General features: G+C 43.2%; 1 protein-coding gene across 1 annotated transcript in view; it reads left to right on the top strand.

The window, feature by feature from the left end:
- Positions 1 to 18324, top strand: part of TIPARP (TCDD inducible poly(ADP-ribose) polymerase) — a 30168-nt gene extending 11844 nt beyond the window's left edge. Inside the window, exons 3-6 of the mRNA XM_077290695.1 lie at positions 10978 to 11146; positions 11230 to 11411; positions 15715 to 15990; positions 17662 to 18324. Of these exons, the coding sequence (XP_077146810.1) occupies positions 10978 to 11146; positions 11230 to 11411; positions 15715 to 15990; positions 17662 to 18109 (1075 nt within the window). The 3' untranslated portion in view covers positions 18110 to 18324. The remainder of the gene's footprint in view (positions 1 to 10977; positions 11147 to 11229; positions 11412 to 15714; positions 15991 to 17661) is intronic.
- Positions 18325 to 18923: the final 599 nt, after the last annotated feature.

Here is an 18923-nt window from a genome sequence, read left to right as displayed (position 1 = left end):
GCTGGCATCTAAGTAACCTCAACGGGGGCGGGGGGGCTTATTTAAAAAACCATTTGGAGCAGAGTTTTAGCTCTTGTGTGAACACTTCCACCATGTAGTGAGGGGGTGGGGGATCCCCTCACTACCTCCTCCTGAGAATTTCCATAACTAATTTTTTTTTTTTTTTTCCCTTTATATCCGGTAATGATTATCGGATAATCCCTGAATATAAAGTAACTGGATATAAACCTGAGTTTTTTCATCCCAGGCAAATCATGTCTACTTTTATAAAAATCAGCGGGTTTGTAGTTAGGAGTCTGCTGACTTTTAGGATAGGTCATACAAAGGAAGCTAAAAACTGATTATATTACTGCGTTTCGGGCTCATAACCACTGCCAAGCCCGTCGTCTGCAGATGGCACGCACTGTGCCTGACCTGCATTTTACATAAGAGACTTACCGTATGTAGGTTAGCTCTGCAGTCAAGTGCTGTGTCCATGCCCACCCTGATCTCTGCAAGCCCCCATGGTTTTGTCAGTGCACAAGTCATTATGTAGGGGTCTGTCTGCAAAAAAAAAACCCACACAACTTTCTATAATTGTTAAATGGAGCAAGGAACAAAACCATCAATCTGAGACCTGCAAACAATCTTTACTAATGGACTCCACTTTGCGTATCAAAGTCCTTATCGGTAAAGCAGGATGTAACACAAAAAAGTGAACGGCTCACTTGTCCGTGAGCGCTTTACTGGTGCCGCACTGATCTAACACGGGCATTTCTCTATTGGGTATTTCTATATAAACCTCACTAATTCTGAGTGTCGTGAAGCAGCGAGCCATAGACTAAGTGGTTCGTGTAGGGGCTGTTTACCTTCGATCAAGTTTATTACTCTAATTTCATGATTGGATTGTCTCCTATGAGATCATGAAGCTTGTATAAGCCAGTTATACCGCAGGATATAGTTTGTAGAGCATTGTCTCACACGGACTATGGTGGATATTGCGTTCACCCTATATTGTACAGTTTCTCACAAAGTATAAGGGTGGTTTTTTTTTTTTTTTTTGGTTTTTTTCTTACCATAACTTATTGGTGCTTTATGGACAACTTAAGGCAATGTGGGTCCAAAAAGTTATGCCCGATGGTATCATTAGGCTGTGGCAAATCCTAGCAATTTGCCACCACTTACTATGGTAATATCCAGTTGTAGAAAATTGAATTGTTTTGCTTTTTTTAAAAGCAAAACTTGGTATGGAATAAATTTAAAATACTTCATTTAGTGGGGTTAGGACACTTGAGTTGCATTGCATTCTGTGTGACAATTGATCCTGTAGATTTATTATCAAGCCCCACTCTCCAATTCATGATTTCAGTATCCTATAGAAGACCTGTGAAATTTCTGATTCCTTACTAATTCCATTGTTCGTGCAATACTAAGGAAATCCTGAAAACATGACCTATTGTGAGCCTTGAGGGCTGGAGTTGAGAAGCGCTGCTGTAGACCACCCTTGTTTTTATTTGGTTGACTTCAGCACTTTTGGTAGTCCTATGTAGCGTACAAGAGTTCCCCGAAATATACAGCTATTGTCTACGGACACTACTGTTACACTTTAATATCCTGTAACAATTTAGTCCCTCGTCGTTGTGTTGACCTTGGTTGTCCACATGTGCCTACCAATGAGCTGAGGTTACCTGTACTTCTGGGTGACCTAAAGTTCAATTCCAGGTGAAGGCACCATCATAGTAAGACCATGTGGATATAACTAAACCCTACTGCTGTTAATAGAGTGAGTGTGTGTGTGTGTGTGTGTGTGTACATTCTCACACGTTCCTCAAGCATCATGGTACGCAAAGGAAGTGATCATTGTCTCGGGTTCAGTCTCATGTGCTTCCAGAACAATGAAAAACAGAATTCAGGAACTGAAAACCTCCATTGTGTACAAAAAGGTAGCTCATGACTTCACAAATTTGACTCTCCACTCTTCTTCACGTGCTGAGGAATAAAATAAAAGTAAATATGTAGAAGCCCTCGAGTTGCTTTCTTGTTCCAGTTTAATTACTCCATATAGCCACCCTTATCTCTCTCAGATTTCCCAGGCGTCTAATAGATTTTCCGAGCCAAGCAATGACAAAAATATGGTCTACGTTAGAAAAAGGTGTGGTATCCCTATAACACAGTACAAGTATGGACTGTCCACAGTTCACTTGACTGGCATATTTGGGGCTGTTGGGTTCGGTAGACCCACAGACGGTCCTTTCATCAAGGTCCACACAAGGACTGTCATGGACATTTGATGCTTTGACATGTTGATTACCGCTCACAACATATTGCTTAGAATAAGGGTCATGTATATTTTATACAAGTTATTGCTATCGCTGATCTGTATCTCATTGTTCTTGCACATGTTCCCAGGCATTCCCATGTTTGTGACACTTGCAGTAATGAAATGGTGCTGTCTGATTTAGTCTCTGAACTCTGCAGTACAAATGCTTTCTCCTACAAAGCATCGAAAATGGCACATTGCGTGTGTGTCAGTCTCCTTACTCTGTCCTAAATAATCCCTTAATCCAGGCTGTATCTTTTCGTATTAGTCTACAGCCCTGCACACTACATATGTCCTGTGGGATGCTGTGTATGGAACAGCGCGGCATATGGGAGTAAGAAATGTAGCAGAAAAGACTTGTCCTATACAGCCACGGGCAGCAAAGACTTTATTTCTCAAATGTTTTATGAATTTAGCTCCTTTTTGTGTCTTACTACTTCATTGCTTGTGTACAGCAATTTTTGCAAATCTGTTTAAAGACAACCAAAAAAATTCTTGCCACAATATTCAAAAAGGTGTTTGGGGGGGGGGGTGTTATAGGAGTAGAAAAAGTTGACTTTCCTATCCAATCTGGTTGTTGGACAGCCCATAGACGTATGATTGCTGGTGGACCCTGCCAGTGTGACTGGGACCTGTTGTGACTAACATTCAGTATTGTCATTGGACCCTGGAAATAGCGGAGTTACTAGTGACCATTGGCCTCGCCATATGTGACACCTCCATCTCGTGCCCCTGTATAATGTGATCTAATTACAGTAGGCTTTTCTTTCTCTGGAAATCTGTAGAGCAGGTCTAGGAAAGGTACAAGGAGCATGACAGTCTATTAAACTTCATTCAGTGACCTCCCCTTCTTCCACACCCTCGCCGCCTGCTTTATATTCATCTGCCCTCTTCTAGTGTCTCGCAGCAGCCTGGGTAATTACGGGCTGAGGATCTGTAGGTGTAAGTGCACAGTGCCGTGATTAAACTATGTACTATAATATCCGTCCTAATTAGCCAGTCAGCTTTCCCACAGGGTAGGAGGCATGCAGCACCTCAGCGAGAAGTGCAAGGCTCGAAATAAAGATCCCGCTGCAGCCAAGTGACATGGCATATGGGGGGAAAAAATGAAAATCGGCTGTCATCTACATTAGCTAGGACATGAAGTTCACAGGTGTTAACAATCCTGAACAGAAACGTATTGGTCACTTAAATGTTTGTACTGCAGCCAATAATGGCGCCATTGCCAGGCTCCTGGACAGCAAATATACATAGAAACTTTGCCTCTCCCACCGGTTTAGCATCCACACTCTTGTAGTTACAATATTTTCAACTATCTTGTCTTTTTCGTTTGTTTTGGAGCTCAAGAACTGCCTCCTACCTCCCCAGCATCTGGGGCTGGGGTGGCTAATTGGCTAGTGTGGCGTGAAATCGCATGTGCGTCACTCTGCAATGATGGCGGCGTGTCCGGCATCTCCCTTGGCAAGAACAGTGGGCACTCTGGTGAACTTGAGCCATTCATGTATTACATGAACTGCTACCCTCTACATAGCTGCCGTATAGTGATATTGACTGTTCTATGGCCAATTATTTTCCCACTAAAACCAGCGGTTTGCACAGGGTCCTGGAAGCGGTGTGCAGCATGTAAGTAAATGGATCTTTTCATGGACCGTGAGCAGCAAAATGAGGAAGGAATTCTAACAAAGTGAATGCAAACTGTTTTCATTAAACAATAGTGTAGTTGTCATTGCAGGAGAACTTACAGCTCTCTCCCGCGCACCAATTGTTTCATGTCTGACGCCTCTCACACAGCCAAACCAGATCTCCACTTTGCACTTACGAGGGGTACCCCGGAAGGAGTGTCTGCCAATTGAGATTCTGGTTTAGCTATTATTCTTAGTCATGTGACAAGGCTCGTTAAAGGGTCGACATTGACTTGTAGGATTGCTACCTTCCAATAGGTGGCACTAGAGTTCTAGTTCTCTTCCTCCCTGAAGAGACAGTTTGCATAATTAGCATATTACCCAGAGGAGCATTGCGGCTTTAAGTCTCCTCTCGGCATGCTTAGCATGTCAATCTCAAGGAGAAACGATACTTCTTGCATATCTTACTTCAGTAATAGGACAACCTGTATTCACGGAATACAGATTCTACCCATGAGTGAGAATGAATGATCGATCCAGGAGGTGAAAGGGGATTTCTCTGATCAAATATATTACAAATAGTGTTGAGCGATAACATCCGATCCTTTCAAATATCGGAAGGTATCGGCCGATATCCGAAAAAAATCGGATCTCGCCGATACCCGATACCAATACAAGTCAATGGGACACAAGTATCGGAAGGTATCCTGGATGGTTCCCAGGGTCTGAAGGAGAGGAAACTCTCCTTCAGGCCCTGGGATCCATATTAATGTGTAAAATAAAGAAGAAAAAATAGGGATATACTCCCCCCCCCCCCCCCCCCCCCTCTGACGCGCCCTGGTAGTAACCGCTGTAACCGGCAGCCTCCATTCCTAAGAATGAGCGAGTAAAAGACCTGCGATGACGTCGCGGCTTGTGATTGGTCGCGTGAGCGATCACAAGCCGCGACGTCATCGCAGGTCCTAAACTCCTCATTCTTAGGAACGGAGGCTCCCGGTTACATCGGTAAGGTCCAGGGGCCGCTGGAGGGGTGAGTATATCCATATTTTTTATTTTAGTTCTTTATTTTTTACATGAATATGGATCCCAGGGCCTGAAGGAGTCTCCTCTCCTCCAGACCCTGGGAACCATACACTGGGAACTTCCGATTCCGATATCCCAAAAATATCGGAACTCGGTATCGGAGTTCCGATACCGCAAGTATCGGAATGCTCAACACTAAATACAAAGTTTCTCTTTTCCATGTGTACTACTGGTTTATTAGATAACAAGTAAACTGGCAGTTTTTAAAGCATGAAATAAGTTTTCTGGTTTTCTTTATCACGTACATGATTTTGTGCTGCTCATCAAAGCCTTGATAGTATTTTGAGATTAATATTTCCTTTCTAGCTGACTCTAAAGCCTGCGTGTGTGGGGTTGTGCCACCATAATGATCATTGATCTGTAAATGTTAATTGTGAGTGCGATTGTTACATACCTGTATATTATACATTGGGGCGATCTGTCACCATTAGTTCACCGTGTCCCAGTTTGGCTGCTCATGCTGTTTAAGCAATCCAGCGAATGCTGAACGCCCCTCCTTCGTAACTGAGCATGTCTGTGTACCTGTACAATACACCTGTGTATTGTTATTTTATCAATCCACACCTTGTTAATGGCTGTACCCCTGTGCAGAGTACAACCCACTGATGTAACACGATGTTACAGAACAGTCAGGACACAGAGTAGCTCCCGGTAGGAACAATCTGTACCAGTGTATTGTGCGTGGTAATGAGGATTATGTGGCCAAATGATACCACCGCAAACAAAGCGAAGATCCGAGCTGACTGGGAAGATGTGACTCTTGAGAAACGTATGACAAAACTAGAAACTAAGGAAACCCGGGCTGTTCATCAACACTGTGGTGATAACAGATGTGCCCATGCTGTTTATATGGAGGTGTCTAGAGATTACCATCAGTTTTTAACAGTTTTGTAACCACATCATGGGATGTAAACTTGTCAGGCTTCCTGTCACAGATCAGCCGAATGTGGCTGCTTTCGGGCAGCTGACGGTGTTTAGGTTATGTTCTGGGTGTCTAGTCTTATACATAGATACTATAAAAAGTTGTGAAGCCCTAAATAAGTAGGGGATACTAAGAATGGCAAATATATATAGTATATATAAATTTCGCTCCCAGTAAGAGTCCAAGTCTGGGACCAGCTGCTCAAAGCCTGTGCATGGTGTGACCATTCTGCGTATAATCTATCGTAGAGATCACAATTTTAGATGGTAATCGTCAGCCACCAGTTCAGATAGTAGTTGGACCCTACCCAGTTAGATCTGCTTTTTAATGCTAGGGCTATTACCCACATGTCTGAATGTAGCTTTTTACACGCTGGGAGTGAATGGTTACTGTAGGGCGATGGTCCATTTAGACTAGTCAGTAACTGGGGAATGCGGTTTCCTGATGAGCAGCCAGTGTAAACAGGTGAGCAAATGCCTGTTGCGATAACTTTTAAACTTGCTTAAAAATGATCAGCAGCACATTGTTCTGTGTAAACAGATGTGCTGCGATAATGTGACATTCTATGGATCATACTGACTATTCTGTGCACATAGAAAACTTGTGGGCCAGTGAACCACCGCCGATCTACTTGTATATAGCCAATTGGCTGTCATTTAAGAGCATGGATTGTGCCATGGAACCCAGCATAATGAATCTGATATATTCTGAACTCCATTCCAATCACTACATGGCTACAGGCTTTCCTGACCAGCAGTCTTGTCCAAAAACTGAACTCTGCTTTGTCTGATCATTGTGTGAACCTCAATCTCTCTGACCCAGAGAGACTGATGATTATCTGACTCCTGTAATTACTCCATTATTACAGACCCCACCTTTTTGTCAGTTTTTATTCATCACATGCTTTCCTTTCTGTTGGCTCCTTTTGTCATTAAATACTGAGCCCCATTATCATGTCCTACTGCTCTTTTATATCCTTCCTAATAACAGATGGAAAGTTTTAGATGTGGACTGGATAAACTCCTCCAGCATAACTTACCATTGGAGGTTGACGTACTGCAGTGAAGTCACGGTTAATGACACCTATTCTAAGAAGTCTCTGTATTGCAAAATGTTCAGCCCCAGCGAGGAGCTAGCGTGAGAGAAACTGTTGCAGCCTCAGTCTTTCTCATGCAAATTCTTATTTATAGTCGTGCTAAGCACATATTTAGATAGCGGTAGTCTGCCCAGTTACGCTGATGCCATAAATTCCTTCCTAGCATGCACATATCACATACATGGCGTGCTGTATAGGGCCTGTCAGTATTTCTGGGAATTGTGCCTTGTATTCAGTGTATTTCTTCTCTACGGTCCGCGTGTCTTTAGGTTTTCACGAGCTGCCACTTCCTTTGTTTCAATGTTGTTGCATTGTATGGCGGCTATATTACTGGTTAATACGGGTACGCGTTACCTTGGAGATGTGTGAAGGTTAACTAGTTGGGCTGTATCTGTTAAACCAGCACGATCAGTACACAGGAGGGCTGAGCATTTTCAGTTCTCGAGAAACAGCCTTGTATTTAGGAACGGTGCCCAGTTTCATTTTTCACTCACGTTTCTGCTTCCAGCTGTCGAACAGATGATCCCATTTATATCCTCATTTATTCCTCACTTTTCATTCAGATGGGCTTGTACAGGAAAATCGCACATGGATTTCAGATCCCCATCTTGGTTCTGTGCATGTTTGGTTTAGTCAGCTATTGGGAAATAGTTCAGACTTACAGTATTTAGCAATTTTGGAAAATTTAAAAAATAAATAAAATAATCACTACAGAGTTCTGGTTACCTACTCTGGATGTATCCTCTTTAGGAGAAAACCCTATTTTGTACCTATCAGGCCGGCGTCACACTCGGCGTAAGACAATACGGTCCGTATTTTACGGCCGTAATACGGCCGAAATACGGTGAAATGTTCCCAAAATAGTGATCCGTAGTCAGGGTGTGTCAGCGTATTTTGCGCATGGCATCCTCCGTATGTAATCCGTATGGCATCCGTACTGCGAGATTTTCGCGCAGGCTTGCAAAACCGACATCTAATGGATTTATGTGCTCAAATGTTCGGGAAAACATATATACAGTGTGTATATATTTATATATATATATATATATATATATATATATATATATATATATATATATATATATATATATAATATGTCATTGAGACACATATATATATATATATATATTCTGTATTTAGATTTCATTCAGCGCGATATGTGTTAAAAGCCGGTAATTCAATTGCCGGCTTCTCATTTCTCCTGCACAAACCCGACAGGATATGAGACATGGTTTACATACAGTAAACCATCTCATATCCCCATTTTTTTTGCATATTCCACACTACTAATGTTAGTAGTGTGTATGTGCAAAATTTCAGCGCTGTAGCTGCTGAAATAAAGGGTTAAATGGCGGAAAAAATTGGCGTGGGCTCCCGCGCAATTTTCTCTGCCAGAATGGTAAAGCCAGTGACTGAGGGCAGATATTAATAGCCAGGAGAGGGTCCTTGGTTTTTGGCCCCCCCCGTGGCTAAAAACATCTGCCCCCAGCCACCCAGAAAAGGCACATCTGGAAGATGCGCCTATTCTGGCACTTGGCCACTCTCTTCCCACTCCCTGTAGCGGTGGGATATGGGGTAATGAAGGGTTAATGCCACCTTGCTATTGGAAGGTGACATTAAGCCAGATTAATAAAGGAGAGGCGTCAATTATGACACCTATCCATTATTAATCCAATTGTAGGAAAGGGTTAAAAAACACACACACACATGATTTAAAAGTATTTTAATGAAAAAAACACAGCGGTTGTTGTAGTAATTTATTGTACTCTCAGTCCATCAGGAACACCCTCGCTTGGCAAAATAATAAACGCACAAGATACATACCTTCTGCTGTCAGATCAGGTCCCACGAAGTAATCCATCTGAAGGGGTTAACTAATATTACAGGCAGAGCTGCGATAAACCGCTCGCTCGTACCTGTAATCCCCGGGTGCTGAAAGGAAAGCAGTGATCTATACTTACATTCAGTTGCGGTGATGCGCCCCTGCTGGATGTTCTCATGAACTGCAGCCTGGGAACTTTTTCCCACGCTACAGGTCATATGAGGACATCCACCAGGGGGCGCATCACCGCGACTGAAGGTAACTATAGGTCATTGACCTACATTTCCTTCAGTCGCGGTGATGCGCCCCCTGGTGGATGTCCTCATATGACCTGTAGCGTGGGAAAAAGTTCCCAGGCTGCAGTTCATGAGAACATCCAGCAGGGGCGCATCACCGCAACTGAATGTAAGTATAGATCACTGCTTTCCTTTCAGCACCCGGGGATTACAGGCAGAGCGAGTGGATTATCGCAGCTCTGCCTGTAATATTAGTTAACCCCTTCAGATGGATTACTTCGTGGGACCTGATCTGACAGCAGAAGGTATGTATCTTGTGCGTTTATTATTTTGCCAAGCGAGGGTGTTCCTGATGGACTGAGAGTACAATAAATTATTACAACAACCGCGGTGTTTTTTTCATTAAAATACTTTTAAATCATGTGTGTGTGTGTGTGTTTTTTAACCCTTTCCTACAATTGGATTAATAATGGATAGGTGTCATAATTGACGCCTCTCCATTATTAATCTGGCTTAATGTCACCTTCCAATAGCAAGGTGGCATTAACCCTTCATTACCCCATATCCCACCGCTACAGGGAGTGGGAAGAGAGTGGCCAAGTGCCAGAATTGGCGCATCTTCCAGATGTGCCTTTTCTGGGGTGGCTGGGGGCAGATGTTTTTAGCCACGGGGGGGCCAATAACCATGGACCCTCTCCTGGCTATTAATATCTGCCCTCAGTCACTGGCTTTACCATTCTGGCGGAGAAAATTGCGCGGGAGCCCACGCCAATTTTTTCCGCCATTTAACCCTTTATTTCAGCAGCTACAGCGCTGAAATTTTGCACATACACACTACTAACATTAGTAATGTGGAATATGCAAAAAAAAAAGGGGTATGAGATGGTTTACTGTATGTAAACCATGTCTCATATCCTGTCGGGTTTGTGCAGGAGAAATTAAAAGCCGGCAATTGAATTACCGACTTTTCACTAACACCGCTGCGTATTTCTCGCAAGTCACACTGCTGGTCAGTGTGGAATCCGTATTTTTCACGCCCCCATAGACTTTCATTGGCGATTTTTTTTTTTGCGCAGTACGCTGACAAACGCAGCATGCTGCGATTTTGTACGGCCGTAGAAAGCCGTATAATACTGAACCGTAATATACGGCTAATAGGAGCAGCCCCATTGAGAATAATTGTGCCGTATGTTATGCGAGTTTTACGGACGTAGTTTCTGCGCTCTTACGTCCGTAAAACTCGCCAGTGTGACGCCGGCCTCATTGGGCAGTTTGGGTTCTTCTGAAATCCATTCACATGAAGGGCTCTGCCACAAATGTCTGCAGTAAATCTGTGTATGAATCTATAGAATAGCCCATCACAGCCCTGCTGGACCCTTCATTAGTCTGTCTTGTGCCATCTCCATTTGGAGCCTGTAGGTTGCCAGTCATTTGTCTTATCATCGTATTAAAGCTGTACAATAAAAGCAAGTTGTCACGACTGAGAGGATCGTTTTACTCGATCTACGACAGACGTTGCTGTGTATGTAGAACCAACATTCAAATGGGGCACTCTAGAGCGCTAATTTCTGGGATCCATGGCCACAACAGGGCTCATCTACAACTTGCTAATAGAACTTTTACTGTTGGTCCTAACTGATGGCCTCTGAGTAAGAGTAGCATTCAGGACTATGGTGGACATCGTTTACCCTGCTGTCACCTGCCAATAAATCATTTGTCATGTGAGTTCTGTCCAGTCTATATGTAAACTGGGAATGAGATTTCCACACAGGTAGGCACCCTATGGTAACGAATGCATTGACACTGCAGTAACTTTGCCGTATAGTGTAATCTTAGATGACTAGTTGTTTCCACTGATGACTAACCATGTATTACTTTGGAATTTTTTTTTTTTTAGGGGACACGACTGTATATTAAACTTGGACTCCATGACTATTTTTGAAAGTCTTGAATTTGACCAAATCCGACGACTGTCTACTCCATCTACCTCCGGCGCTGCCTCGAATTACCATACAGTTTGGAAATACTATTGCAGAGATCACTTTGGGTGGCGAGAGTATTCAGAGGTAAACTATTATCAATCTATGAACTATATAAAATGTCTTGCCTTTCTATGGTGGTGACTGTTTTTTTTTTTTCTGTTTGACAGCCTGTTGTGAAGCTGATAGAGGAAGCCAACTGTCGAGGACTGAAGGAAGTCCGATTTGTTACATGGCACAACCAATATATCCTGAACATTAAAGATGGCTTCCAGCAGAATGCTTGTTTCCGAAAGGAGATCAAAAGGCGGCCATTGTTCCGGTCTTCTGTCCTGTTATTGCCACATCTCCAGTAAGTGGAAGTCATTTTCAAGAGCTCTGATTTAAAATCAGGAATCCAATCTCCTATATGTATGTTCTGTAGTGGATCATCTTAACGATTGTTGATGTGGGGGGTCCATATTTTAATCTTTATGGTTTGCCTGTTGTCCTCTGGGTGTACTCGTGCTTCTTCACATCTATGTAGGTACTTGTACTCCTCCATCCTTTCACATTGTCTGCCTGTACTCTTAGCAGATTCCATGACCTCAGTGTGGCGGCTTGTTATGGCAGTGCAGTGGTATGACGGCATACATTCTGTTAGCTTGGCTTTCCACAAATACAGCTGGGTCTGAACCAAAATAGTCCTGACCGCCGGTAACATCCTACACTGTGAACCTTGTCGGAATATGTCATGTTCCTCGGTAGTGATGACTTGAGCGGATGTCTACGTTTATCTGGCGCGTCCCACGGTGTAATCTGTTTTGATCTGAAGCTGTTTATGGCATTTCTTGCACAGCTGGTGGCAGGATTGTACAGTCTGTATTTAGGAACACGCTGTTATCCTGGAGGCCTGACATGCATGGTCTAGTAAGGGCCCCAGGTTACACAAGGAGCCTTTGTGAGCAGTTGCACATTATCAGAGTTCTTAGAATCTCCATAGATTCGTTAGCAAGCTGCACGTAGGAGGTGAATGAAAGGCAAAAAAGCAAATGTTTTGTCTATTTATAGTTTGGAGGTATACGCCAGTCTGACATGCTTGAGCTTGATCACCTCTAGCTATGAAGAGGTAATGGAGGCAGCAGGGCTGGGGTCCTGATCTCTATTAGCATTTCCTGGAATGTGTTCTGTATATGCTGCAAAACTTTATATATTGTGTAATATATATATATAATCTATCATCTATAGCCCTGGCATTGTGCATTGCCTTGTGGTGGCCGATCACATGCCCTGTACGGCAGAAGTAGCGGGCGGCTCACTTCTGTTTATATCGCACGATGTGACACTGCCCTTTGTTTGTATTGGCAACTGGGCACCCTGCTAGGAGGAAGCTCCTGATTCATTACTGGGTCATAAATGGCACAGTTTGTTGTGTTGCTGATGGAGATCATTGCTTTTATCTTCCTGTTTACATTCTGTTATGTTCGTAGCTCTGTCATTACGAAGGCCCTGGCTGGCAGCTATGCCTTACACTTCTCATTCCTCTCCGTGTGTTCTGTATATGACCATTGGCTTGGATGAATATTGTGAAAAATGCCTCAGTGATTAAAACTGTTTAGTCATGGCAAACATGTACAGCATTTATTTAGCACTGATCTCCAGCAGTCCAAAAAAAAAATGAAGGTAGCCGTGGCATGCATCCACTGCCATTGCTCCATACAAACTAGGGGTCTATCTAGATAGTAAGTAATCCTATGCTGTGGATAGGCAATACCTTGTTGGGGCCTGTCACTTGCCTTAAATAACTTTTTTTTTTTTTTTATCTAATTTTTTTTCCCCTTCTGATCGCATACATTTATTTCTAAAGGCCCCGTCTCACATAGCGATTTACCAACGATCACGACCAACGATATGACCTGGCCGTGATCGTTGGTAAGTCGCTGTGTGGTCGCTGGGGAGCTGTCACACAGACAGCTCTCTCCAGCGACCAACGATCAGGGGAACGACTTCGGCATCGTTGAAACTGTCTTCAACGATGCCGAAGTCCCCCTGCAGCACCCGGGTAACCAGGGTAAACATCGGGTTACTAAGCGCAGGGCCGCGCTTAGTAACCCGATGTTTACCCTGGTTACCAAAAAAAACAAACCGTACATACTCGCCTTTCGGTGTCCGTCAGGTCCCTTGCCGTCTGCTTCCTGCTCTGACTGAGCCGCCGTACAGTGAGAGCAGAGCGCAGCGGTGACGTCACTGCTGTGCTCTCACTTTACGGCCGGATCTCAGTCAGAGCAGGAGGCAGACGGCAAGGGACCTGACGGACATCAGATGGTGAGTATGTACTGTTTGGTTTTTTTACGTTTACGCTGGTAACCAGGGTAAACATCGGGTTACTAATCGCGGCCCTGCGCTTAGTAACCCGATGTTTACCCTGGTTACCAGTGAAGACATCGCTGGATCGGTGTCACACACACCGATTCAGCGATGTCAGCGGGACCTCAACGACCAAAAAAAGGTCCAGGCCATTCCGACACGACCAGCGATCTCACAGCAGGGGCCTGATCGCTGGTACGTGTCACACATAGCGAGATCGCTACTGAGGTCGCTGTTGCGTCACAAAACTAGTGACTCAGCAGCGATCTCGCTAGCGATCTCGCTATGTGAGACGGGGCCTTAAGATGTGACCCTTTTTTTTTTCTTTATGTAATCTCTAGTTTTATTAGCAAAGTGGGTGTGTCCCTAACTTTTCCTTATAGGAACCCTTTTGAGGACCATACCCAATTTGCTAAAGGACAAGTGCTCCATCAAGACTGGTGTTTTTTACACCGGCGTTAATGAATTGGGAGCATCTTAATCCAGCGCATGCATAATTCCGGGTTCACGCGATCAGTATTTGGTCAGTATTTAACATAAGTATTTGTAAGCCAAAATCAGGAGTGGAACAATCAGAGGAAAAGTGTAATAGAAACACATCACCACTTCTGTATTTATCACCTACTGGTTTTGGCTTTCAAATACTGAGGTAAAATCATGAAAGTGTGAACATGGCCTAAAAGATTGTGGGATCTAATGAATTTGGGGAATCTTTCAGCTACTGTTCACCACCATAAGAAATATCACTTTATTCTGGACTGGAGCACACTTCTGTGGTAATTCACTCCCTTTTTTGGGGGGTGTAGATTCATCTGAATCTCAGCTGTGCTTCCCTTCCCCTGCTAAGCATGGCCTACTTAACAAAGTTGTAGGGACTGGTGCAAACGCCAGAAGTAACAATTTTGTTTTATAAAATTAGGATGAAAATTGCTTGATTAAATCAGGGCATCCTCTTTATATACAGTGGGTGTGGGGTTATATACTGAATGGAGTGGCGATAGGCAAAAAGACAAGAGGGCAGCAGCATTTACACCAGGTGAAAAATGACACATTTTTGGGAAGTGACTTGTCCTCCAAGTTTTCCCCATCCCCCATATGAATCTTTCATATGAGCAAAGCAGAAAATGATCTTTAACACTTGAGATAAGTGAGCAGAATTCTAACTCCGTATTAAGTGCTAAAAATCAGGTTAGGCTGTGAAAATAATAGGATACCATATTTGTTAAATAGATCATAGGTACTGTGCACAGTTTTCTTCAAAGATGGTGGTAACTAATCAATAGTACCTATGATGGATTAAACAAATATGGTATCCTATTTTCACAGCCTAACCTGATTTTAGCGTGAATATAAAGAAAATTCTTTACTTTTACTTTGTTTGTTTTTGGACGAAGAGAGTGGTTTCGTCCTATTTGCTGCGATTAATCTAAGGTTGTGGTACAGCGCCCTTTGGCTGATTTTATATTTACAGTATTAATAAGCCACCATACACACATGGTGTATATACTGTGCACATAAACCATATAAAAGGTGACGTTATTAAAGCCTGATCTATGAGGAGTATTAATGTAAGTAGAGGATTATGGGGGCTTTTTCTTTATTTGTATCTCCATGGAGGGGTCCATTCAGCAGATTTTGCTTTGCGCCTCTCCTGGTATTAATCATATGAATGGGTTACATTAAGAGCAGAGTTGGTTGCATACTCCGGTAATTTTGTCTGCCGGGCACAGCGCTCGTCTGTCCTTTTCCCCCCCCCCCCCCCCCCCCCCCCCCCCTTCCAATACCATTTCCGAGCTGTTGCAGAATGAATGGCTTTACAATTCTAATGTTGGCTCCGCTTGAAATCAATTACCCCTACAAAATGTAGTCTAACCGGCCACATAAGACTGTTCTCCATTTCTGACTGCTTTTTAGCTTGTTTATTTATCTTAAGGCTGTAGTTTTAATTAGTTTGCCTTATTTTGGGATCGGGTAAAAAAAAATCTCTTGTGAAGGTAAAAAAAGCCCCAGTGCACTGTACATGAAATGACAAGTCTTTGAGTTGCTCATCATATTAAGTGCTATGTGGTAATCAACATGACAGGGCTCCCCACCTCCAGCTCTCCTTACTGCCCTGGTTGGGAAGTCTGCCTGCATTTACAAGAATCCATTCCTCACTCTCATATGAATGGTTTCCTATTTGGGATTGTGGGAAAGCTGGGTGTTGGCTCCTGGTAGTTGCCGCATCATCGGTGGTTGTTGTGTGTTATGGACTACTACGCTTCGCTTTTCTATAAAACTCTATTGACTTTTCCTTTGTCTCGCCCTAGGACACTGAGCGGACTATCCCCAGCTTCCCCTGCAATAACGGACTCTGCAGCTCTGCAATTCTTATCCCCTGTTGCTGTCACTGCCCCGAATTTCTACCCTGAAACCTGGATTCCCATGGACTCATCTCAGGAGTTTGTCCAAGTGCCTATGCCAAAGGAAGATAAAAGTTACAGAACGGTTTATTCTTTATTTCACAAAACTGTTCCTGAAACCAAGTACCGAATATTGAAAATAATCAGAGTTCAGAACCTCTTCTTGTGGGAAAAATATAAAAGGTAAACGTCTGTGTGATGGGAAGCTTGCCTGATTAATAGCTTGTGTAGCTGGGAGAGAAGGTGGTTCATTGTTCTAGCAAATGGCGAGGACCCCACCAATCTAACATTCATGATCCATTCAGGGGAGAAGGGCTTAAAGGAGACTTCCAACCAAAAGAATAAGTGCTACTATAGTCTCAGACTTTGCAAAATATCTTCTGACCCATGCACAAAGGAAATGTCAGCCGCTTCCACACACCTTCCCACTCCAGTTATGTCCTCCAAGCTGCATGGCGGAGAGGCAGAATTACGCTGGGGGTTGGGGAACTGAGGGCACGAGAGTTTGAATTCCTTTTTTTGTCCTCGCACTTCAGATTATTAATTCACATTCTTGTGAGAGGTCGATAAGAGGGGATAGATTACATATTACTTGTTACTGGTTGGCTCTAGAAAGCTCTTCCATTGTCACTTCATGGTTCGTATCTGAAGGTTGTAGTTAATTATTTCCACCTTTTTGCATCCACATATAACATGAACTAATCTGAAGTTAGAGTTCAGAAAATACTTTATCAGGTATCTTGTGTAGAGACCCTCCCCACCGCCACCAATAATGAGAACGTGGTTCCTGTAAAGTGTGGCAGGAGCTGTTGTCATATATGTGCAGTACCACTCCAGCTCTGCACTTGGCTCCTTGTTAGTCCTTAGACTTTGTTGCATCAATAAAAGTTCAGAACCACCACTTCACTACAGCAGAATGGTGGGTCCTGTGTCTGCCCTGGCTATTAGTTTTCACCTAACTTGTGGATAACTGATAGGATGTGCTGGTAGGTCCTCTTTAAAGAGACTGTCCCATCGCCAGGTCAAGAGACCTAAATCTTTATTTTTGCTGCTCTGTTCAACCCCTTTCCGACGTGGTGTAATACGCATATGTTCGATTCCCCCCTGTTTGTTGCATGTTCTGGCGCTGAGACCGCACCTTTCCAGGCACCTGACAGCTGATCTATGCAGCTGACATGCCCACAACATCGGTGGGTGGAATCACGACAGCGGCATTTAACTTGCGCTAGGAGGCGCGCCACTGGCTCCACCCATAGGCGATCCCGTCACATGATCACGGGTCATCAATGGGTGGTCATGACAACCACAGAGGTCTGCTGCAGAACTCTGGTTGTCATTACCAAATTGCTATGAAAAATTAAAAAAATGAAAACACCCCCCCATCCCCAGAAAAATTTCAAAGTGCAGTGAAATTACCCCAAAAAGTGCAATTCCAGTGGTGGGGTAGTTTACGTTGTTTTTTTTGTTTTGTTTTTTTTTTTGTTTGTTTGGTTTTTTTTCTTCCTGTTTTCCAGTACACAATATGTTAAAATCAATGGTGGTGTACAAAAATACAACTTGTCCCACAAAAAAAACAAGTTCTCACATGGCCATATTGACCAAAAAATAAAAACATTATGGCTGTGGGAAGGAAAGCAAATAACAAAAACTGAACTAAAACTGGTCCCTGTTGACTTGGTGGTAGCCTTAAATTCTATTTAAAATATAACCCTTTATTTAGAGGACCTGTCACTTGAGATGTGGTATGACAATGGTGGTCAGTTTTGTATTTGTCTTCACAAGCTGAGTCCTGTGATGGAAGATTCAAGCCTCCTTGAACCATAATTATAACTTGTGTTATCACCTTTCTCCTAGAAAAAAAGAATTTATGGCCAGGAAGATGACCGGACTGGACAGGATTATGAACGAGAGACATCTGTTTCACGGGACCTCCCAGGACGTTGTTGATGGGATTTGCAAACATAACTTTGACCCGCGAGTCTGTGGGAAACATGCCACTATGTTTGGACAGGGCAGTTACTTTGCCAGGAAAGCAAGTTATTCTCACAATTTCTCAAAGCGGTCACAAAAAGGAGTTCACTACATGTTCCTGGCAAAAGTTTTAACCGGAAGATACATCGTAGGGAATCACACCATGAGGAGGCCTCCTCCACTCAACCCAGGAGACATAACCAGCGACCTCTATGATTCCTGTGTGGACAACTTCTTTGAACCTCAGATCTTTGTTATATTTAACGATGACCAGAGCTACCCGTATTTTATTATTCAGTATGAAGAAGTTGGTAACACGGTTTCCATCTGAATGAAAGGATGCTGCTACAGTCAGTCCTAGGAATCCTTATTTAATTTGACAAATAGACTAAGGAAAAACCTCCCTGAAACTTCCAAGCTCTGTGAGAATGACCAACAGTGCACTTGTTAATAATTTATGTGCATATTGTAAATATCTTTCATTGTTAACAGTTTCATTGTGTGCCTTTTTGTTAATAAAATGTTTTATTTATGTGCGTAAACATCCTTATGTTGAAAGACTAATTTGTTCTGGTCTGGATGCTTTTATTTCCGGTGCCTCTGACACTTTGAGGCTAGGGCTATATGGAGAGCTTCTGTAGAACATGGTTTCCTAAACTCCAGTCCTCATGGCCCCAAACACATCATGTTTTCAGGATTTGCTTAGTATTGCAGTTTTTGATGCCTTGATTATAATTCTCACCTGTGCAATGCTGAGGAAATCCAGGAAACATGATCTGTTGGGGAAGGATGAAACTGGTGTAGAACTTTGTTTTTTTTTTTTTGTTTTTTTTCTCCAGTCAAATGAAGTGATCACTTATCCACTAGGACCTGCACCAATCTGGAGAACAGGGCACTTCTCTTCCTGTTGGAATGGCGCCGCAGTGCACATTTGTCCTCTATGGGACTGCTGAGCGCAGCACTTGTCTTTTACTAGTAACCCCATACAGACTAAATGAAGTAGCAGTTGAGTATAAACTCTGTTGCAGACTGTACCCCTTTCTGCCAAATCCGTGCAGGTCCTATCAGTCGGCCCTCCCACAGATCTGTTGTCTAAGTGATGGCTTTGTTTCATCAGACAACCCTAGATCTTAACACTTTCTTGA

The sequence above is a fragment of the Ranitomeya variabilis genome, chromosome 2 (assembly GCF_051348905.1).
Source record: "Ranitomeya variabilis isolate aRanVar5 chromosome 2, aRanVar5.hap1, whole genome shotgun sequence".
In the NCBI taxonomy this organism is placed as follows: Eukaryota; Metazoa; Chordata; class Amphibia; order Anura; family Dendrobatidae; genus Ranitomeya; species Ranitomeya variabilis.
Note: the sequence above shows the minus strand (reverse complement) of the source record. Positions and strands in the feature narration are given on the sequence as shown.